At 61.0% G+C, this 22,470-nt stretch overlaps 1 protein-coding gene across 1 annotated transcript; it reads right to left on the reverse strand.

Annotated features, from left to right (window-relative positions):
• Positions 1 to 711: 711 nt before the first annotated feature.
• On the reverse strand, positions 712 to 21,289 carry LOC111144129 (ALS2 C-terminal like). The gene is made up of 26 exons (XM_022498284.1): positions 21,229 to 21,289; positions 18,506 to 18,631; positions 17,605 to 17,803; positions 17,216 to 17,281; positions 16,599 to 16,764; positions 15,983 to 16,114; positions 15,228 to 15,347; positions 13,712 to 13,770; positions 13,507 to 13,573; positions 12,858 to 13,054; positions 11,750 to 11,815; positions 11,251 to 11,349; positions 10,988 to 11,149; positions 10,161 to 10,272; positions 8,957 to 9,034; positions 7,975 to 8,105; positions 6,585 to 6,758; positions 6,239 to 6,335; positions 5,867 to 6,024; positions 5,257 to 5,325; positions 4,170 to 4,343; positions 2,873 to 2,915; positions 2,004 to 2,065; positions 1,764 to 1,913; positions 1,443 to 1,539; positions 712 to 1,032 (listed from the first exon to the last, which is right to left on the reverse strand). Exons 2-26 carry the CDS (start codon positions 18,606 to 18,608, stop codon positions 952 to 954), a joined length of 2,862 nt encoding a protein of 953 aa, XP_022353992.1. The 5' UTR covers positions 18,609 to 18,631; positions 21,229 to 21,289; the 3' UTR covers positions 712 to 951.
• Positions 21,290 to 22,470: the final 1,181 nt, after the last annotated feature.

Here is a 22,470-nt window from a genome sequence, read left to right on the forward strand (position 1 = left end):
AAGCCCTTGCTCCTGTGTTTCTTAGTCCCACATGAGAACCAGCAGGGAAGCAAAGCTCCCAAAGGCACCTGAACTCCCCCTGGGCTCCCCCCACCCTCACAGGGCCCCACACCCCTGCTCTCCTCCTGCCCGCAGGCCCATGGGCCATAGGTGTGCAGTTTGCTGGCACATGGGGCCCGCAGGAGGCTAAGCGAATAAGGCGAGTGCCCCCACCCTGCCCCACGGCTTGCTCCGGCGTTTCCATGTACCCCACAGAGGCATGGCCGCAGCGGACACCCCCGAGCCCCTGCTTGATTGCATACTACCAAGGGGAAGGGCCTGGCCAGAGGCCACCCAGCAAGCCAGGGGGCCCGGAAGTCTGTTCGGCCCTGCCTCCCCGAGAGGCCAGCTCTGCCCTGGGACAGAGTCAGGAAAGAGGCAGGTCCCCAGGAGGCCGCTCGTGGACAAGAATTCTAATACACAGAGCGGTCACTAGCCACCTGGAGCCTCGGACCGAGAGTGGAGAAACAGAGAACAACACCGACAATGATGGGAGGATATCAGCCCAGCAGACTAATGGCAAACTTCCAGAAGAACTCCAGAATCCAGCAAGATGGGTAGAAGGTCCGTCACAGACCATCTGGGCCACTGGGACACAGACAACAACACTGAGGCTGGGGAGGCTTGGGGGGCAAAAAACCTGTGAGCCGAGGCAGGTCAAGGAGGTCATCCGAGACTGACCTAGTGGCAGGGCAAGGGGGAGGGGAAGCCCCCGGCTCCAGTGCCATCAGTGCTCAGGGGGGGTAGCAGCTGTATCTCCTCGGGAGACACTAACTGCTCGTCTCCTCTGAGAGCCAATTCCAGTCTGCCGTCTGTTCTGCCGGTGATGAGGCCCTGGCGGGGCCACGCTTGCTCCCCAGGGATGTCCGCAGTGGCCCTTCTCCGCTCTGCAGTGGGCCCAGGCCAGCCCAGCTACCAGAGCTCCTTGGAGTCCCAGCGGCCAGGAAAGCGGTGCAGCCTCATGTCTTCCTTCTGGATATGCTCATAACAGGACTGGTGGGAAAGAGGCCAGGCTGAGGGAGAGCTGGCCTGCCTGCCCCTGGCCCCGTGCAAAGACGGCCCCATACTGGGATGCACCCATCTCCCACGCCTGGACCACCCCGACTCCAATTCAGCCTCTGCCGTGGTCTGCAAGGAAGGGGGCCTCCCCTTCCTGTTATGCTCAGGGAGGCAGCCTAGAACATGCCCGAGGTCCCAAGGACCCAAGGGCTGGGATGAAGTAGGGAGCCCTTCCCCAGCCCCTTTAACAAGGGCAGGACCAGGGACCCTGTGGGGCCCTCCCCACAGAAGCACATACGAGCAGTGAACCTGGGGTCATCCCCACAACAGTGTCCAGGGCAGGGAAGGCATCTGCCCCACAGGCCAGAGTATTTTTGCCTCTGTCCAAGAGCTCTGTCCCTCACCTCCAGGGCTGTGAGCAAGAAGTCATACAAGCCTCCTGTGTGGATGGGGTCCATCATGTCACGAATCAGGTGGATCTCGGCTCCCAGGTGCTGGATTCTGGAGAACACCCAGCCCCACAGTGAGAGGGAGAAAGGGGCCCATCAGCGACAGGCGCCAAGCAGCCAGGGACGGAGCCCTAGCCCGGATGGCTGGCCACCTGGGCTGCGATCCCTGCTCTGCTCCTGGCCCCCACGGGACCCTAGGTGGGGTTTCTCTGCAGGATGGGACGGGGTCCTCCCGCAGCCTACCCCTCAGCACCCCTCCCCCTGGCTGGGGCTCACCGGGCACGTGACACCACATAGATAAGCAGCGGCAACAGGTCGTCCATGGGCAGCTTGTACTCCTGGCCCAGCACACGTGACACGGTGGCCTCAATCTCCCCATATGTCTTCTCCAGCACCTCCAGCTTCTCCCGGGGATCCACCGTAGTGCTGTGGCAGGGGCCCTCATGTTCAGCCTCAACCAGGGGCCCCCACACTCTTGTCCCCCCTCCCCCCACCCTGCCCAGGGCGTGAACTCACATGATCTTCTGCAGACACTCAGTGGCTGACAGGAAGCACTTGTCCCTGACCAGGGAAAGTCTCTACAGTGGTGGGGGGCAGGGGGAACAGACGATGAGGTCAGGGTCCCCCCAGCCCTGTCACCCCCTCCCTCCCAGAGTCAGAGCTCTCACCACCCACGGTTCCCATCACTGGCTCCAGGACAGCCCCACGCCGAGGGTTGAGTGGCCTAGGGCAAGTCACAGCTCCACCATGAGCCTCAGTTTACTCAAATGTAAAGTGGGATAATGGTCTCCAGGGGGTTGGGAAGGAAGATAATGATCCCAATGGCCACTGGGAGCCACTGGGAGTGGGTCCCTAAGTCAGCGGCTCTCAACCCAAGGACTTGTTGAAACACAGAGTTCAGGTCCGCTGAGTTTGACTCAGTACGTCTGGGTCAGGGGTGGGGGTAGTCCAAGAATCTGCTGTTCTAACAGCTTCCCAGCTGCTGCTGGCCCAGCACGCACACCTGGAGGGCACAGCCTGGTGTGTAGTGGCCCACCACCCCCTCCCAACACTCTCATGAGGGAGCACCAACCCCGCAGCAGGGAGTACTCTCACCTGTGGGGGAACTGAGGCTCAGAGACAAGTACTCTGCCCACAACCGTACAGCCAGGAAGAGGGGCGGAGCCTGGGTCTGCACCCGCCCATAGGGGGGGTGCCAGCAGCCGCCCCCTCACCCACACAGGAGATCAGAACAACCTAGAAAGGTGGGTGTCCCCCACACCTGTTGGCCAGCACTGCCTGGGCCCCTCTGCAGCAGGAAGGCGGAGGGTGAGCAGACTCTGCGGGCCCTGCTCAACACTCAGGCCTCCCCCTACCTGGGGCAGGAAACGGACCCACCTTCTCACCTGATTGGTTGTCAGCGTGAGGTCCTTGAGGGGCCACAGGTGCCTGAAATGAAACAAGAGTGACAAAGAGCCTTTACGAGGAGGAGGGGGCAGGGTCTGAGGTCAGGGGGCACATTCCCTGTACACCGTGTCCCCCAGCAGGGCTGAGCACAGGACAGGGGTCCACGATAGCCTCTCCGAGCACTTGCATGGAGGCCAGGGCAAGGGGAGGATGGGAGAGATTCCTGGAGAAGACACCACCCCAAAACTTAAGAGAGGGATAAGGGGCAGCGCTGCAGGCCAAGGGACCTGTGAGCAAAGTCCCAGGGCTTGGGCTGGAGAATGACAGTGGAAGAGACTGTTCTGGAGGCTTTGTGAGCCGAGACAGGCTGGTGAATGGGGAGGGACATGGGTACCACGCGACACAGCACAGGGCAGGGACTTGGGGAGACAATGGTGCGGAGAGGCAAGCGTGGAGGAAGCAGCAGAGAGGAGGCAGGAGGAGGTGGGGAGGAAGGGACACTAGGGAAGCTGCTGGCACCCAGCCCTCTGGGCTGGTGGCTATTCAGTTGCAGGAGACATTCACGATGGAAGGGAAATGGGGTTTCAGGTGGGTGGGAAACATTTCAGGTGGGTGGGAAACATCACAGCTGTGTGACAAGGGAAACTGGGTGTGGGGGGAGAGAGAGCACCCATGCCCTGTCGGGCAGGTGGTCACTCGTAGCATCAGGAGATCAGAAGGGGCACTGAGGAGAAAGGATGTTTTAGCAACTGAGGGTAAAAGGGCCTTGCTCCCAGAACAGTCCTCAGTTTCCCCTTGAGGAGCTCCCCTCCCCCACTCTCAGTCCAGTTGCTGGGAACAGGACACCTCACTCCAGCCCCCGTAGTAGATATGGAAGTAGATTGGCCTACGTGGGCCACAGACAGCATTTAGGGGCAGTCTCACATACCGAGACAAGCCAGTGAGGGACTTCAGGGGCCCTGCTAGAGCTGTGAGGAAGGGGACACAGGCTCCTTGGGGCACAGTGGGGGACAGAACTGGTGGAGTATAAACCTTGAATGGCTGGTACCATGTCTGGCACCATAAATGGGAGCCAAAGATACATCAAGAGAAAAAGAGAAGTTGCTTCCCTTCACTAGGTAGTTCAGCAGCTAGATCCAGCCACACCTGAAGCTAGCCACACTAGCATAAAGCTAGAAGTTCATGGGTGTGTGAGCCAATGAACACCACCCCCTTTTCTGCTAAAGACCGTTGAACTCTGTGTGTACCCTCTGTCCACATGGGCCCCGGCAAACATGGCAAGGAGGGAAGGCTTACTTCTGCACATCCAGGAACTCAAGCAGCTTTGTGTCAGGGAAGAGGCTCAGGTTGGCAATACCCTGGCTGTAGAGACTGTCCTCCGACTCGTGGAGAAGCAGGTAGAGAGTGAAGAGCTCTGAGTAGAAGCTGGGCAGCATAAGGGGCAGCACGAGGCCATGCACCTGCAGGTCCCTGAGTGACAGCAGCAGAACAGGTTGGGGCTGGCAGGGTGGGCCCTGGGGGGTAGGGATCCCTACTTGGCCTGCCCCTCAAAAAGCCCACAGAGCTCCTTGTCCCACAGCAAACAGCATCCCTGCCTCCTCCATTCCCTAGAAAATGCTCCCGAAGTCCGTTCTCAGTGATTCATTCCCTCAGTTGAAATCTGTGGCCCTGGATCCTCTCGATGGATGCTGAGAACCACTATGGTGGCTGGGTCAGGATTTGATCCCTGTGTGATCGAAAGCAAAACCCAGGCCCCGGCTTGTAGCAAAGCACTCGGCAGCCACGCCACGCTGGTCCAGGGCTGCCTCCTCATTTTCTGGGCTTCCTAGCACTCCGTGGGGGAAGTTCTACCTAACGTCTAACCCCATCTCCCATGATTCCGGCAATGCAGCCATAGGCCTCCCTGATCAGGATCTCTGGGCCTGAAGTCAGAAGGCAAACTATAAGGTCTGGTCTTGGGGGACAGAAGGAGACAGATTTAACGATGCACTTCACTCCCGCTCCGTGTGGCCTTGGGCTTGGTCCCTGCCAAGCCTCAGCTTCCCCATCTGCATGTAGGGAGGAGAGGGCGCCTGGGGCGGTAGCTCCCCCTCTGGGCACCATAGAGAGGAGGCTGGGACAGGAACTTTCCAACAAAGATGCACCTGCACCTGATATCTCGCGGTGGGGGCCCTGCCCACGTGACCCAATGACGTGGTCATGGGACATTCTGATACTCAGATGCTCAACAAACAACGGTCAGTAGCATGAGCCCCCAACACTTCTCCGGAAGCACCCCCAATGCCCCAAGGGAGGCTCCAGGAGTGAACGTGGGCAGCCTCCCTGGTCCTGAGCCTGGCTACCCCCAGGGCGGGGACCCTACAGACCCCACGGGAGCAGTCACCTTGCCTCTGGATCTTCGTCCTCTTCTGGAGCCTGGCCCTTGCGCCGTAAGGCCACCTGCAGCAGACCCCTGCAAACGGATGACATGGATGGCAGAGCTGCCACTTCCCACAGAGCCCGAGTCACCAAAGCCCAGGGAGGCAAGCTCCGCCCCCCAGAGCCATGGAGCATGGGGAGCCCAGCCTCCCAGACCTCTGTAGTTAGGAGGCTGGGAACACAGGACCTCAGCCCCAGAATGCTGGAATTGCAGCATCTGGGGCCCCCATTTGTACTAACAGACGGGATCTCGGCTCAGCCCAGACTGGTGTGAGTCCAGAGGGAAGCTCAGCCCGCGGAGGCTGAGAGCTCCCCTGGGGTCAGGGGTCAGCCCAGCGCCTGGTCTAGGCTTGGACTCTGGCTACAGGCAGTCCTTGCTATAATCTCCCACCTTCTAATCCCTTTGCTCGCCAGCAGAACACTGACCAACGCACTCTCTGGTTCTTTCTCGATCCAGACGCGCCATTCCTGCCCAGGGAGCTAGGCTGAGCACCCGACCTGGGGGAAGGGCGGAGCTGTACCTGCCTGTGCTCACAGACCAGGCGGCGGTTGTCCCCAGGGACCACGCAGCTCACCTGTAGGCAGCCCAGAGCTCCCGCGCATGCTGCTTCACCTCCTCCTGGGCCAGCGTCTGCAGGTGCTTGTTGGCCCCGATGCCCGCATATGTGGCCTGGAAGGTCAGCATCAACGTCCGCAGCAGCTTGCCCAAGGGGTGCAGCGAGCTGCTCAGAGCCTGGCAGGTGCAAAGGCAATAGAGAGGTGTTCGCCGCCAGGAGCTGGAGCAAAGCATGCCCCCTAGCAAGGCTCCCAAGGCTGCTCCCATTTCCTAGATGGGAGCACTGAGACCCTCAGAGGAGAAGGGGTTCGCGGGCCTGGGCCATCCAGACAGCACAAGGGGCAGTGAGATGACCTCCATCCCCTCAGACCCCCTCCCCCAGGGCCCTCACCTTCCCGAGGCACTCCCGCAGGGCCCTGGGCTCCCGGTGCAGCAAGAGCTCATCCAGAACGTCCTCCATTCTGCCTGCACAGGCCTCGGGCTGGGTCCTGGGGCACCAGGCACACACATCTCTCACCTACCCGTGGGCCCCGGCCTGCCCCCTCCAGGAGGCCTTCCTTCAGCCCACCTAGAGCCCCATGGACGCCCGCCCTGGTCCTCTGGATGTCCCCGCGGGTGCCCCCATGTGCATGCATATGCACACACACGTGCATGCGCAGGTGCCCCCATGCACACACACACACACACACAAGCAGGTACCCTCATGCACACACACGTGCACGCGCAAATGCACCTACCTCTCACAGCACAGGTACTCCTGGGATTTGCGCAGCTCCCTCGAGTTCTGCACATGGAAGCCCAGCAGGGCCTCCTGCTCGTCCCCAGGGCAGCCAGCACTAACGAAGTCCCAGAAGGGGCCATAGACTCCCTGCCAGCGGCTCTCCACGGGGAAGGCACCCACACCTAGCTGCCTGCGACAGAGGGAGGGGGGGGGGGGGTGGAGGAAGTAGGGATGGGGCTTGGAGAGGTGGGGACATCCCGCCTGGCCCCGAGCCAGGGCCCAGGAATGGTGGGTGGACTGGGGGGCGCTGACCTCAAAGGCTCCAGGAGAAGAAAGGAGAGGCAGAGAAAGGGAGAGAGAATCTACTCCACAGTGGAGAAGAAAGGGACATACAGAGCCCTGGAAAGGAGACAGAGAGATCTGGAGAGCTGGAGGCCAAGTCCAGACAGCAGGTTCTTGGCCTAAGAGAGAACACGGCCCAAAGTCCAAGATCCCCCTGCCTGGAGAGCCCACGCTCCCTGTCACCACACCTGGTTCCTTCCTGAGCTTGATCCTGTCTTGACCAGCAGGCCTGGGGGTCTGGCCATGTGTGTGCCTAATAGAGCCCCACCTTCCCATGTCAGGTTCACAGATTTTCCTACATCTGCACCCCACCCAGGCTTGGCCACGCTTCTGGGGTTTGCCGTCTACTCCCAGCTCCTGGGAGAAGCATGTAAGGACAGTGGGTCTAGTAATCAACTCTACTCCCTCCCCACACCTGCAGTGCTACCTGGGACCATCAGAAATACCACCCGCACCTCAATACACATGGTCCAAGTCACCATCTGAACTAGTTTTCCAAGGAAGAACTCTGTCCCCATGGAGAAGAAGTCAATCCCCTTCTCAAAGACCCCATGATAGCGACAATAAGACCACTTAGCAAGTTTCCTTCTTTACCTTGGCTGCCAGGGAACTCAGAGCCAGGCTCACACTCAGTCATCACTATCACAGGACTTACCTGTCCCTTCCCTTCCTTTAAGTTCAACTCATACTTTTATTTCCATTTTATTCTTGCTTATTTGTGCTGTGTTTACAAACGGCCGTGTACCCTTCCCAGAAAAAAAAAAGCAGGGTCTAAGCAGTCTCTGCATAATATTTTTCTCTGGTTTTGTGGTGTGTGAAGTTATGCCGTAGCCCTTGATCCCAGGAGTCTCTGACTTGAGGGCTGTGTGACCTGAGTCCGCTGAACTCTCCAAAGAGCTAAGAGGAAGTACAGAAAAGCTCCTCTATTAAGGCCTGAGTCCCGGGGGTGGAGACATAGACACAGACACAGACACATGCACATGCACGGTGCGCGCACACACACGCGCAAGTGCACACACACACACTCCAGAATGCACAGGTCAGGGGCCCGGCCAGGCTCTCACCTCTTTCGGGTGCTGCTTGGATCTGGTGGGAAGGCAGCCGTGTCCAGCACACCCTGGGTATGCAGTCCTTTCCCTGCCCCACTGCCAAAAGTGCCCTCCAGGGTGAAGCCATTGGGGAAGGTGACCTTGCCCTGCAAACCAGGGAAAGGAGGCAGGGACACCTGTCTATCTGTCCAGCTGCCCTTCCCTCCAATCATGACAGGCCTCATGCCTGTCCATCCCGGGTCATAGAGGCTAGGGACTGGCAGGTAGCCTTCCCACCATCCATTCCATTGGCCCCACCCTGGGGGTTCATAATCGTCCACACCTGCAGGAGCCCCCGATCAGGAGTTGTGCCAATGGCCCAGGAGCTCACCTCAAAGGTGGGAGACTGAGAGGGAGAGGGGGAGGGACTCTCAGGTCAGGAGAACCACTACTGTGGGACTTGGGGAGGGGCGGGACACGGGGTAAGTCCAGAAGTAGGAAGAGGCCTGGGGAAGGCATGAGCTATACTGGCCCTGGGAAGGGTAGGTCCTGCTGCCTGGGCTGTCCCATTCCAAGCACTCCTGGCCTCCCCACTTTGATGCCACAGTGCCCCCCAGTCATTAGGAGACTGAAACAGCCCCCCACACTTCCAAAGGCCCAAGGAGGGCCAACTGCCTTCTGCTGGGTCAGCTCGGTCAGGACCATGCGGAAGGACAGTTACTCCAGGGGCCCCTTCCCAAGGCACCGATGCCAGTGGAAGGGGTGGATTCTGACTCGGGAGACAGAGCCCAGCTACCAGCACCTTGTACACCTGTCCCCTCTTGCCTCCCATCAGGATCGAATCACAACTCCATAGCAGGAGGGCGTCATGGTGCCCACCAGACGCCATGGAGACGAGAGAGGCCCTCCCCTACCTCCCCACCCACTGCCTACACCCTCAGTCCTGGGTCCGAGTAGGGAGATTATAGGGTCCACCCAAGACCTTGGTGGGGGTGGAATGGGTCTCAGTGGTCCTCACCTTCCCCACAAGGGTCAGGTCCCTGGTGAAGGTGCCTTCATACAAGGAGTCATCTTCAGAGAGGAGGATCCCGGGGCCCTAGGGACGGAAGCAGGAGTAGGAGCAAGGGAAGGGCCAGGAGACTGGGAGTGGGGAGGGAATGGCAGGAAGACAGGAAATATGCATCAACCCCGGGGGCAGAACAGTCCTGAGCCCTGTCACACCTCCCAGCACTGTACTGAGGTGGGATGCTAGCCCTTGGCCCGCTGAGCACTGAGCACCAGCCCCACAGACCTCATTCCTGGGTTCCTCTGAATAACTGCCTGGGACTTGGCTCCTGCTCTCTCCTGGGGGCCCTTCCTTCCCCACCAATGGTTCAGGAAGTGCTGGGCTTCTCCTCAGCCAACCCCACTCCCCTGTCCCTGACCCTCAGCAACAGTGGAGCTGAACAGGCTCCCTTGTTGCACTGGCTGCCAGGAAACTCAGGGCCCAGTGGGGTATAATTTGTGTCCTACTTGAATCTTTAATGTGTCTATTCTTACAGTTTCTTCCTCCTCCAATCCTTTCCAGAACAAAGTGGAGCCCAAGCCAAAGCACAAGCCATAACAACAATAAAAATCCCCAGGCCAGAGCCTTCCTATGTGCCGAAGCACATGGCCAGGTGTGGGTGAGGCAGGAGGCGGCTGCTGGTGTGCCAGGGCTCAGGAGACCTAGGAGTGAGGCTCAGCCCTGCCACTCAATAGAATGTGACACCAGGTAGGTTCTCTGACCTCTCTGAGCCTCACATGTGTCATTCATTCGCTGGGGACATGAAACGATCCACAGGGTTACTGGGAGGGTCCTGTGAGGTTGTACCGGGAGCTGAGCCCAGAGCTAGGCCTCCAGGCAGGGGTGTCTACATGCCCGTTGCAGAGGCGGCTGGCATCACCGTCCCCGTGCACTTCATCCTTGCTAATTTCCCTGAGTGTTTACAGTAAGTAGCGAACCTGAGTTGCTGATGGGGAAACTGAGGCTGGGAGGGCCAAGGCCAGTGTCAGGGGCTGGCAGAACTACATTCCTGCTGAGGCTCTGGCTTCCTCCAGCACCTAGGAACCCAGCTTCCTGCCCCACCCACCCCTGCCCAGCCTCTGCTCAACATCGGGGCCCTTAGAGCAGGGGGGCTCCAGAATGCAGCACCAGTGCAGGGAGAGGATAGCTCAGGGCACACATGGGTCACCCCACTCACCACCATCTTGTCTGCCTGGAAGGTCCCCTGGTAGCAGACACCAGCCTGTGTGACCATGACCCCCGGGCCATGGCGCTGGTCAGCCTGCCACATGCCGATATAGCGCTCCCCCCTGGAGAGGAGCCAGAGTGGGGTCAGAATCGTTCCCGGGCACTTCTGTGTGCTCTGTCGGTATGGTTGGGATTGGGATGGGGGTGGAGAGCAGGTAAGGAGCAATGATATCGCCTGAACCCACTCAACTCACGCACGGGGCAAGAGAGGTCAGGACCTCCAAGAGGAAAAGAGGGTGGAGGAGGAGGGAGCCTGCCTGGGGGAGGGTATCCTGGCAGGCTTCTTGGGAGTGGTGGCAGGAAGGGCAGATGGAAAGCAAAGTCATGGAGGTAGGAGCCTACAACTGAAACGATGTACGAGGGGGCGTTTGGTGGTCTAGAAGGCTGGCGGGGTGCACGGGCGGCATGAGGTCAGAGAAACAGGCAAGCCCTGAATGCCAGGCTGAGGGCCTTGGGCTCTGTCTCACAGCCCAGAGAGCCGGGAAGGGCTGTGGTCCTTACATGGACTAGACCAGGGCTCAGAAACTCCTCCCAGACAGTGCAAGGAGGGGCCAGACTGGGGACGCTCCTTGGTCAGCGAGCTCAGGGCCCCCTCATTCTGAGATTCAGCATCAACCAAGGTTGTGGACAGGAAGTGAGGGGTTTCAGGGGGGATCTGGGGGGACAAATGGACCAGACCCTCTGACAACAGTGCTGTACCCTGAGGCACCCCGGTCTGTGTGGGGGTCTAGCTCTAACCCTGCCCTCACCCCACAGGGGCGGCAGCAGAGTGCTCACCTGTCGCTGTCCTCCTCGATGCCATACCCGCTCCGCTGGCCCTTCTCCCAGTGGCCCGTGTACCTGCAGGGCTGTGGGGCCTGCGGGGCGCTCTCAAGGACCCCAAATCCATGCCGCAGGCCTGCCCAGAAGTAGCCTTTGTACACCTCGTCGGTGCCATACCTGCAGAGGGTCACCAAAGCTGGCCTGGCCTCCCCAAGCTCAGCCCGGGGCACGCGGCCGCCCCTCGCACCTGCCCTGCCACCCGGCCGAGGGGCACTTACTCACAGATGCCGTAGCCGCACATGCTGCCTTCCCGCCAGTGGCACTTGTAACAGTCAAACTTGTCCTCGGAGGCCTGAGGCACCAGGCGGATGCCGAAGCTGCCAGTGTGGGTGCGTGGGGAGGGCCGTCAGCACCTGGCTGTCACCTTGACCCAGGACACACCACGGCACCCCTCCATGCTGCCCCGGAGTGTCCCTGCCTCCGAGGGACCTTCTCAGATGACGGGGAGAATCTCCTAGGTGCTCAGGAATCTTTACTTCCCAAGGGCCATTCTCGGGACACCCCTGTCCCTACCCCTCACACATCCCGGGAGCACCTTCCAGCCCCAAACACGCCCTCCATGGCCTGCCCCCTCTCTGGGCTTTCCCTTCTGTGCACTAATGGGAGCTGGACCAAATGGCCTTAAGTTCCAGCCTGAGGTCTGGGAATCGAGGATGGGGCCAGGCTGGGGACGGTGGCGAGGACGAAAGCCACCCGTCTGCCCACCCCCCGCCTTACCCATGCTCCAGGCCTTGGCAAAAGCTCCCCACGTGATTCCGGCCATCTGGCCACCTCAGGGTGCCCCTGCAAGACAGTTGAGGTCCACGCATATCAGTCCTGCCAGGCCCACCCTTCACAAACACAGGCCCCCAGCTGACCTCCAACGCGAGCTCCCTCAGAGGTCTACGTTTCCCCCGGAGCGGACTCTCTGCCCCCACCCAGCCTTCTTCCCTGACCCACAGGGGCTCTCAGCCCTTCTTGGCTCCTGACACAACGGCCCCAGCAGCCACCAGCACACTCACCACACCCCACAGGGAGGTCTCTGGACACATCCAGGTTCCCTTTTCCCCTTGACCAACAGGAAGGTCCAAGCTAAACTTCAAGCTTAAGTCAAACGCTAGTCAGTGGTTTCTAGCATCCTCCTCTCCTCTTCTGATATGGCCTTGTGTTTTCTGGGTTTTGTTTGTTTGCTTGTTTGTTTGTTGTGTTTTGTTCATTTGTCTCCTCGAGCCCCTTCTGGAAGTAGGCAAGGTCTCTGAGACTAACACGCTTGTGAGCATCACCTGGGCAAGTCCCTTCTGCTTTCTGGGCCTCGGCTTTCCCAGCTGCGGCATGGGGGTCGGGGAGCGGAGCGCATGTGCTCCCAAAGCCGTCCTGCTTGTGGGGTCACACAGACCTGTGGCTGAAGTTGGACTCACCCTACAACCTGCCCTAAGGCCTTGGGCAAGTCATGCCAGTCTCTGGCCTCAGTTCCTGCACCTACAGAATGGGCAGTAATACTCCCCCGGCGTGTTCTTGTAAAGACTGGTGAAGACAGGAGGTCTGCAAACCATTTCCATCACCAGCTAGTGTCACGGGGACATGAAAATTACCCCTCCGCCCTCCTGAGAACAGCAACTGCAGACCTACAGTCTGTCCCATGTGCCCTGGGCTCATCACCATCATCAACATTCCACGTAGCACAGACCTACTATGGGCCAGGTCCTGTCCGACGGCGCTTAAGACAGAATGGGAGACAAACAGAGCTGACCGACGGATGTAGGAAGGAAGAGCCTTCGGTTGGTGGCTGGAGGTGATTAGGTCCTGTCCACCCCTCCAACTCCCAGGAGGAGCCCCGGTCGCTTACCTGCCATGGGGCCTGCCCTGACACCACTCGCCCTCGTAGGTGGCCTGACAGAGCCGGCCCTCAGCACGGAAGGTGTATGCCACACAGCGGCAGGCGGGGGGCTCGGAGGGCTCCAGGCCCGCCCCCAGCACAGGGAAGTCCTTCTTCCCACGTAGGGCCTGGCACACAGCCCGAGTCACTTTCCACTGCCAGACCATCTGGTGGGGACAGGGGAGACACAGGAGAGGTCCCTGCTGTGCCAGTGGCCCCTCTAGGAAGCCTTGTGGGGTAGCACCAGAGAGTACCGCCTCCACCACCCCCGACCTATTCAGGCACTTGGGGGAACTCCCACCGCCCCACGCTGCGCCAGAGGGCCCCGCATCCAGACCTGAGCTCCTCTTGTACGGTTTCAGGGTCTGACCAGAGGGGCCACACAGACCCACTAGGACCCAAACAGGCCCCAATCCTGGCTTCATGGGGGAAAATGCCCTGAGCTCTGTGGCATCCTGATGCCTGACCCCAGGCTGACCACCGCCGCCCTCTGACCATGACCCCAGAGGCCTGGCCACTCCCAGAGAGCCTCCAGGCCTGTGCCCTCCCCCGCCCCTCCTGGTGTCTCCCCTCACTCCTCTCCCCCCACCACCCCGATTCACAGCCCACCCACACTCACCAGGTCCTGAGGGTTCTTGGAGCAAAAGGAGAGCTTGTCCTCAGGTGTGAGGAGGTGAAAGGTGCACCTAGACAGATGGAGGTGACGAGTAGGCCCCAGCTCTGTCCGGGAGGGTGTTCCGGGAGGCCCCAGCCCTGGGGTGCGGGCAGTTTCATGAGGGTGGAAGGAGAGAAGGCCCAGGGTGTCATTGGAGGGGGCTGCTCACCCGTCCTGCCCAGGATCCACCCACACCAGCTTCAGATCAAAGGTGTGGACACTGTGACCCTGGAAGAAGATGGGGCACCGGGGTCACCCAGGGCCCAGCCCAGACGCTCCCCTACTGATCTGGCCCAGACTTGCTCCAGGCACTGACCTGCGGCCACACCACTGAGTGTCCCCTGAGTGTCCAGCATGCCCAGCACTAAGCCTGGTCCCCATCTCCAGGGCAGCTCCTCCATCTCCCTTCCTGTCTGAGGGCTGGCTGGGACCTCGGGAGCAGCCTCCCCTACCCCACACATCCTGCTCCATCATGTCCACAGCTCGGATACCATCGGCCCCTGCTAGAAACCTCTCAGGCTCCTACCGTCTGGGGGATGGGGACCTCGCTGCTGAGCCAGACCCCTGAGACCACACAAACCAATCCTGGCTCCCAGGTCCCCACTCCTTGTCCCCTCCACACCAAGGCACCATGGCCCTGCCACACTCACACCATCTCAAGCCTCCCCTAGTCCCCCTCAATCTGACCCTTGGCTCATGCTGCTTCCTCTACCTGGAAAGCTGTCCCTGCTCTGAGAGCTGATGAACATCCCTTCCTCTAAAAGATTTCATGCAGCGACCTACTGCCTGGCCTAGGCAGGCTGATCACTGCCTCACTGCCCCAGGAGGAAAAGGGGGTCCAGGCCCAGGCCCAAAGGGCAGGAGGAGGGGGCCAGACACAGGCAGGGACAAGGGCGGGCCCGGCACAGGAAATGCAAAGGTCCAGAGGTAGGAAAGGGCACAGAGCATGTAAGTGACATGCCATCATGTATCTGGAGCACAGACAGCGAAGTCGGCAATGGAAGGGAGTTCAAAGTGAATCAGAACCCCAGAACCAGGTTTCAGGAGACACGGCTCTGGGCAGGTAGCCTCCCTGCCAGGTCTCAGCCTCCCTGTGTGCAGGGGAGTCCCAGACTGACATTCAGAGGGGACAGAGAAGACAGTGCTCTGGCTAACACAAGGGCAGTCTGAGTTCAGGGGGAGCTAGGCACAGTCAAGGTTACGGGCCAGGGAGCAATCCCAAAACCCCGGCCTGTGATATCCAGAATCCTAGGCACTGCTCCCGTGTGGCACTCTTCTCTAGAAGCCTCTTGTATGCCCTGAGGTTTTATCCAGCCCTCCCAGCCACCAAGAGCCAACCAGGAAGAGAACTAAGAGTTGTCCGGCATCCGCAGAAGGACAAACTCACTCCCAAGTGTCCCATTTTGCAGGGGAAACCGAGGGGATGTTTAGCAGGGATGCCAGTCTGCAAGGGCTGAGGCTGGGACACACCTGGAGCAGCCTTGCCCCACAGCGTCCCCCTCCTGCAGGAATGACTCTACCCTCCGCCCCCCCCCCCGGCCAGCCTCTCGGCTCCCCATCACCGCCCCCCCCACCCCCGCCGGGAGCCTGAGTTCTTGCTCGCTGCCAGCTATCTCCCTCCTGCTTCTCGGCCAGACCCCAGGCCCCTGCTGCGGCCCCAGGACCTCTGGTCAGCTCCCCCAAACCTGCAGCAAGACAAGGGCATCGTTGAAGAGCAACACACGCTCTGCCCGCAGCGGCGTGACCGTCACAGCTACGTCCTGGCTGTCCTGCAGGAGTCGGCGCTCAGGGGTGCAGAGCACATCCTGGGGAGCAGAGCAGGGGGGCACAGGGCTCAGGCACCCCCCATCCCGGTGGCTGTACCCACTCCACCTGCCTCTGCCAGGCGCGCCAGCCCCCCACAGTCTGAGCATCTCCTGGAGACCCCCAGCTCAGTGGCAGACACCAGGGCTCCAAGGTCTGGAGGGGCAGCACAGCCTGTCTTGAAGCTTCGCTTTGACGCCCACCACCCCTCGACCCACTGCCTCCGCCAAGCCCCCAACAACACTCACTGGGGCTCTGCAGTCCCTGCTTCTCTCTGGCAAGTCATGTCCCCTCTCCTGTTCACCTAATTGTCTACCCTGTGCCCCAGGCCTGTCACACCCTCCCAGGGCACGGGGGCTTTCCCCCCCCCAGCGGGGGCACTCCATGCCACAGCGGGCAGTGACGTCACCATGGGATCATTTGGTGGCATTAATTCTGACTCCCCTTCCCCAGAGCCAGCTCACCAGGTGCCTGACCCCTGACCAGGGAGGTGCTCCACAAACGCCTGAGGACTGCTGGATGGACAGACGTCCCAGCCACCTGGTTTGGCCCCCGCTCCCACTCCCAGATGGGGAAATGGAGGCACAGCAAGTCCAGCAGGCCCCTTCCCTGACCACGCATCGGGCCCTAAACTCACTCTCAGCCGGCTGCTCAGGGAGTGCCAGAGAGCCTGTGTGGCCAGGGCCTGGTCCAGCGCCTGCCTCATGAAGGACTGCAGGTTCCCAAAGAGGGCGGCCGCGTGCACCACCAGCTCCCGAGCGGGGTGAGGCTGCGGGGACGCAGAGCAGCCGGTTAGTCGGGGAGACGAGGGACTCTTCGGAGCCTCCCCCACCCTGTGATGCTTGCCCCAGCCCTGGCTTGGCCCCAGCTGCTCGGAAGGTCTGGATCGAAGCCGAAGTGTGTCCCTTTCTGCCTACCAGCCCTTCCTTCAGGGCAAGGCCAGAGCGAAGGGGCTCCAGAGCACCGCTGGGCCTGGGCCAGGGGTCCTCACATCCGGTAACATGGCTCTCCATCTGCTCCTGGGTCTCTGCCAGCCCCCCTAGGGCACAGCCATGGACCTCAGGCCCCATCAACCCCCCCGCCCCCCACCGGGCCCAGGACACTGCATGATCCCCAACATGTGGCTGGGTCTTATTCAAACCGAGTAAAGTGAGTCCCCAGAGCCAGGGCCCTACTTACCTCCTCCTTTGGCTCCCCTACAAGCAACAGGCCTGGTGAGTAGTACATGGCCCCCCGACACCCCTGCTACTTACCTCCGTGACGCTGTCCCCGAGGCTCAGCAGGAGGAGCACATACTGCTGCACGTGATGGGCCAGCGGCTGGCGGAGGGCCTGGGTCAGTGCGGTGCCCACTGAGGCCTCAGAGCTCACGCCTGACAGGAGCTGCCCCAGGGCCTTGCGCTGGCCCCGCCAGAACTCCCTGGGTGGATGAACGGCCACACACACCATCTTCACTCCCCTCCTCCATTCCTGAACCCACAGCCATCCCTACCCCCCAGCTGAGCCCCCAGATCCCAGGGGCAGTCCCAGACCCCAGAAGGCTCTCCCATCAGGTTAATACAGCCGCCCTATTGGAGAGTCAATGGCAGTTTCTCCGTGTGAAGGGATTGTTGAGTCCAAGCACCCACCCTGAACAGGACGGCAACTCCTTCCCCTTTCCAGGGTCAAGTCTGGCTACTGGATGTATGGACTGTGCTCACAGCCCCCATAGACTTCCCTCCCTCTCTTCCAGTGTGGAGCAGTGTGGAACTGTCAGAACCAGGATGAATCACAGGCTCTGACACCCGCTGCTCTGGGGATGGGACTTCCCTGACCTTCTGTCCCAGACACCCCCGTCCACACAGAGGGACCCTGCAGCGTCCCGGGCTCACCTCCTCTTCTTTGCTGCCTTCGGAAAGGCCTGCACCGCCACGCAGCTAGCGTAGGACTCGATGTACCTGCCAGCAGCACAGGAGACAGCCTGCAGGCCCAGCCCGCAGCTTCGCACCCCAACCCCTGCCCTGCCAGGATCCCCGGATCCCACTCACTGATTGGCTGCAGCCCTGCCCCTGACCAGATAATTCCACCTAGTCTTTCTTCCCTGGGGGGGCCCCAAGGCTCAGGTCTGGGGTCTCTGAGCCGGTGCCCGGGGACGGGGATGAAGCCCAAGGCCCTGAGGCCGACCCCAGCGGAGCCCGACCCCAGACTGAACCCAGACCTTGGCCTAAGCCTGAGATAAGCCAGGTGAGCCCTCATGCCCCAGCCTTCCTCGATGTCTTACTCCACGTGGACCTGCAGGACACGGTCAGCATCACGCAGCAACAGCAGGGACTCCAGACCCACGGCGTCCTGGTGGCCCAGCCGCTCCCGCAGCGAGTGCAGGCTCTCCTCTGTCACCTCCCAGAGCCGCTGGGAGCTCTGGTGCAGCTGCTGCACGAGCCGCAGGCACTCCCTGATCTGGGGGTCTGAGGGTTCTGGGGCTGGCGCAAGGAGGGGCAGCACAAATGCAATGTGAGGGGGGCAACGCCCTAGAGCCCAGGAACTGCAGCTGGGGTCCTTAGGACAGGAAAGGAAGCCGGCGTGGCACCCTGAGCTCAGCAGGGACGGGCAGGCTAGAGTGTGGGGCAGTGCCCTTGAGGAATCGGGGGCGGGGGGACCAATCCACCCCCTCACGAGACAGGGTCAGCACTCATGACCTAGGGGCACCAAGTACACTAAATCCCCCGAGACTCTGGGCTTTCTCAGGTCTGGGATATGGGGTCCATAAGATCCCGTGGTCCTCTGGTACCCACAGAAGCACAGACAGAACCCCAGGTGGAAGGCACCTGACCAAGGTCACTTCACAGGTGAGCCCCCAAGTGGGTCATGGCCCAGGTGAGAGCGGGATGAGAATTCAAGCAGAGAATGAAGCCCGTGCCCTGAAAGAGGTGGGATTTTGACTCTGTGTATAGCTGGGTCTAGGCTAGGGGTTCACAGTCTGGCCCCGGGGGATGCCTCGGAGAAGGGAACAGCCAGCGACCGGAGGCAGAGCCCCAGTCCCGTCAGAGGATGCCGATACCAAGTGTTCTCACTCCCGTTTGAGGCTGAGAAAGCTGTGCCTCGGAAGGTCTCACAGGTAGGGCTCAGATCCCCAGGATGGTTCCGGTGTCCCCCACCCTCGCCACTGCAGAGCCGAGACTCACTGGTTCCGAGCAGGGGCTGGAGGACAAGGCTGTTGATGCGGGCGAGGGTAGCTGAGAAGACCTCCTCCAGCCGCTGCAGGGCCTCCTCCTCTGGGCTGCACATGGCCAGGGCACTGCCCTCAGGGCCTGTGAAAGGGACACAAGCAAGAGTGAGGGCCCCAGAGAGAGCAGGGTCAGTGCCATGCCTTCCGTCCATGTGCCCAGGACCACCCATGACAGGTGTGAGCAATCAGCCCGGGTGGCCTCAAAGGGTAATTTCTGGACAGGCCACTGACCCCTACCCTGCTCTGCCCCTGGGCCCAGCTGAGGGACCTGACCAAGCAGGTGCTCCTCAAGCCCAGTTCTGGCCTAGTCATTCCCCTGCTCAAACATCCACCATGGCTCCCAAGGGCTCACAGTCATACCTAATGGCGCTCCAACCTCACTCCCTCTCCACCGAGTCTCTTGAAACGAGGACACACTGTCAGAAGAACCCAGCCTTTTTCTCAAGACCATGACTGAGGACCCCCTGTCACCCAAAGGGCTGTGTAAGCAAGGAAAGGTCTAGGGGAGTAGGGAGGTGCTCTCCTGCTGGAGCCATCACGGATGGGCAAGAAATAAAGAGGCAGAGAGATGGACAAAACATGCAGGTGGGACACCATGAGAGCAAAGGATCATGGGCCTGAGGGTCCAGGCTCCGCGGGTAAGAGTGGCCTAAGTGGTCATCAGAGGAGCCATGGAGGACCTCAGGGCAAGGAAGCAGTAGGACCCAGAGTCAGACTTGCAGAGATGGGCATGATGACAGTGCCGAGCAGTGGGAGGGTGAGGTCAGTGTGGGTAACAGCTAGACCCCCGTGCCCCTCAACCCGGCTGACCCTGCTGTGCCTGGAAGAAAGAGGGAGGGGCTGCAGGGGTGGGCAGGTGGGCTTGAGCCTATGGACTTCCCACCCCGGAGTGAGGGGCCCACCATGCAGGCAGGGGATCCCCTGGGAATGCGGCTTTCTGATGAGAGGCAGGGGGAGCAGGGGGCCTGAGCTCCAAGACACCACCCACCCACCCCCAGCCAGGCTGCAGCCTCCCAGAGACACAGCCCTCTCCCACCAGCACTGGATGCCCTCACCAAGCAAAGTTCATCCGCCCAAATGACCTGACCAGACGTCTCAGGGGTGAGAGCTGGAGGGTTTCTTAGCCCCAGACCCTCGCACTGCCTCTCCCTGGCTCTGACACTCTGAGGCTCCACAGTTAGCTGAGCGGGGTGGGGTGGGAGATACAATGGAAGCTTCTGGAATGGGCAGGCAACACAGACAGCCCCAAAAGGGCAAAGAAGAGGGGGTCTCATCCCTCCCAACCCGAGCCCTGTGGCACCAGAGGGCACTCAGGCCCCTGGCAAAACCTGCAACTCCCACGGCACAGGCTCTGGGGAAGGGGGGGCGGCGCCTCAGAGCTCTGGCCAAGGGCCCAGGCCCCGGCATTCCTGCCCCACCTTTCCTGCCGCTGCAGCTTCAGGAGGGCGAGGCCTCGGGAAGGACAGGCAGGAAGGGGAAGCAGCTAGACACCCAGCTGTGGCCCGCTTTCTCCCTGGGCCCCTCCAGGCCCCTGCGACAGCCCTGTAAACCCCCACGCACCCCCCCCCAACCTGGGGCCAGGGTACAGCAAGTGGGGGCCGCCTGACCCTCCCCCATTATCTCCAGAAACGGATGGAATGGAAAGACCCTTTGGGGGCTGACTTTTCCATCCCCAGTGGGCAGCCAGTCAGTCGGGGTCTGAACTGAGAGGTGAGGACACGGGCTAAAGGCAGAGGAAGAGGGTGCGACCAGCATCCTCCAAAGCCAGCGGACAGGAACCGGATGAGGGCGAGTGTGGACCTGCTGTCAACAGCCAGAGGCTGGGAGGTCCTGAGTAGCAAGCAGCCCCACACTCACACTGATCTGGGACTCACCCCAGCCACGCCAGACCCAGGACATGGAGCTCTCTATCCCTCTCCACCTCAGACTAGCCCCCTCTCCCCGCTGCAGGGCTGGCAGCTACCCCTCCCTACTTATCTGCCTGCACCCTTGGCCCACACCTCAGCCGCCCCCAAGGGACTCCCTACTGACCCCCCACCCACCACTGCTCAGTGCTGGTCATGGTCCAGCTTATCCAGAACCCTGCTCCTCTCTAGGCCTCAGTCACCTCCTCTGTGAAATGGGGATCTGATTAGATCAGAGCTTTCAAATTATGTAAGCCCTCCTTAGAAGGGACAAACAGGTGCGGGGAGCTGCTCTGGGTGTGGAGACCTGGTCCTCTGCTTCCCTCCCCGCTCAAAGTTGCCTGGGCCCCTCAGGATGAGTCTTACAGACCCAGACTGGCAGACACGACTCTAGGACCCTTCCAGATCTGTGGTCCCAAAGGGATGTCTACCCCTAGGGAACTGAGGCACATCACCCAGAGGAAAGGCCAGAAGTTAAGCATGACTGGTGAGGTAGTGGGTGGGGGGAAAGCTGTAGATGAGGTTGGGAGTCTGGCCTGGTGTTGACCACGGGACCCTACTCCTTGGCTAGGATGCTTGGGATTCATCCTGGAGGCAACCAAGGGTGTGAGAGCAGGGAGCAGACCAGGTATCAGGTATGAGTGTGTTTGGGGGTGGAGGGGAGGTGTTAAGCCATAACATGAGAGGGACCCAGCACCCAGCAGGAGTAATCCCTGATCAAATCCCATCATACCCCCAACCCACCCGGCTGTGGTCAAGGGCATGGCCTCCTTACCCTCGCCCTCTACCCAGGTTTAAGGTTCCTTAGTGGCAGGCTGCACAGGAGGTACATATGGAGAAACTGAGGCCTAAAAAGGAACTGGAGGACCAAGACACTATCTATAGAGCACGTGCAAGGCTCAGTCTGACCCAGGCTTCTGGCTCCCTGTCCCACCAGGCTCACCTGAGCTAGGTAGTTCAGAAAGGCTGGGCAACTTGCCTCAGGGCACACAGCAAATTCCCAGCAGGGCCCAGCCTCCTACCTCTTCAGGCAGCTTTGGTGCTCTCTGTGGGGCGAGTGAGGAGAGAACTGGCTAGTCTCAGCGTGCCCAGGTGAGTCAGCTGCCCGTCCCCGTGTCGATCTAACCAGCAGCCAGACCTGCTCTCTCCCCTGCATTCATGGCCTCTGTCCAAGCCAGGTTGCTCTCAGGCAGGGTCATTGGGACATCCCCTACCCTCTTCAAGGCCCCTTAGGCCCCTGGGCCACACCCTGTCATGGCACCCACTCTGGTATTTCCTGGTCTGGACAGGCAAGGAAGTTTTGCTTGGTGACTTTTTTCTGGGCTGCCCAGGCCCCCTAAAACAACCACCAAGCACAGTAGTAGAGCATAAGGGGGCTGCCCCAGGGAGGCAGCACTCAACTGCCACAGCTGACCCCTCAGTCACCACTTGGGCCTCCCCCTCCCCCCCCACCCCCGCACCCCTTCTCTGGCCCTCCATGGCTCCCAGTTTCTCCTCCTAGACAGCCCACAGCCACCCCCCTCCCCAGGCTCTCACAGTTCTCCTGCCCCTCCCTGTCCCGGCACACGCAGTCCCCAGAGTTTCCCAAACATGGGATCCTGTTCCAGCCACCAGGCATTTGCCCATGCCGGTCTCACTGCAGGCGTCACCTCCTCCAGGCAGTCCCCCAGCTTGGGTGAGGTCCAGGGAGCGGCCCTCGCACCCCATACGGGGGTGCGGGGGCTGTCCCTGCGCTGCCCCTAAACCCGAGCCGGGTGACCACGGGGCGGGGAGGACGAGGCTTAAGTCCGCTGGCACGGAGGGGGCCTTGGGACAACCTCGGACCGCCCCGGTGTGAGTGCCGCCTGGGACCGAGGAGTCGTGGAGGGACGGCGACGCGCTGGCCAAGGGGGCGCTAGGCGAAGGTCCCACCTGGAGTGAGGGAACGCGGAGCACAGGAGCCAGGCCACAGACGCGCGACCTCCGCCGCGCCCTTACCTGTGCGGTGCCGGTACCCCGAGCGGGTAGTGTTGCCTCG

The sequence above is a fragment of the Enhydra lutris genome, unplaced genomic scaffold (assembly GCF_002288905.1).
Source record: "Enhydra lutris kenyoni isolate GAN:26980312 unplaced genomic scaffold, ASM228890v2 scaffoldscaffold10, whole genome shotgun sequence".
In the NCBI taxonomy this organism is placed as follows: Eukaryota; Metazoa; Chordata; class Mammalia; order Carnivora; family Mustelidae; genus Enhydra; species Enhydra lutris.

Excerpts from the sequence above, each read along its gene's own strand:
- LOC111144129 (XM_022498284.1), bottom strand. The coding sequence starts at position 18,608 with ATGTGCAGCCCAGAGGAGGAGGCCCTGCAGCGGCTGGAGGAGGTCTTC. Across the intron at positions 17,282-17,604 it reads GTCCTGCAGGTCCACGTGGA|GTACATCGAGTCCTACGCTA; the intron begins GTAAGACATCGA and ends TGCTGCTGGCAG. Across the intron at positions 13,055-13,506 it reads CCAAGAACCCTCAGGACCTG|ATGGTCTGGCAGTGGAAAGT; the intron begins GTGAGTGTGGGT and ends TGTCCCCACCAG.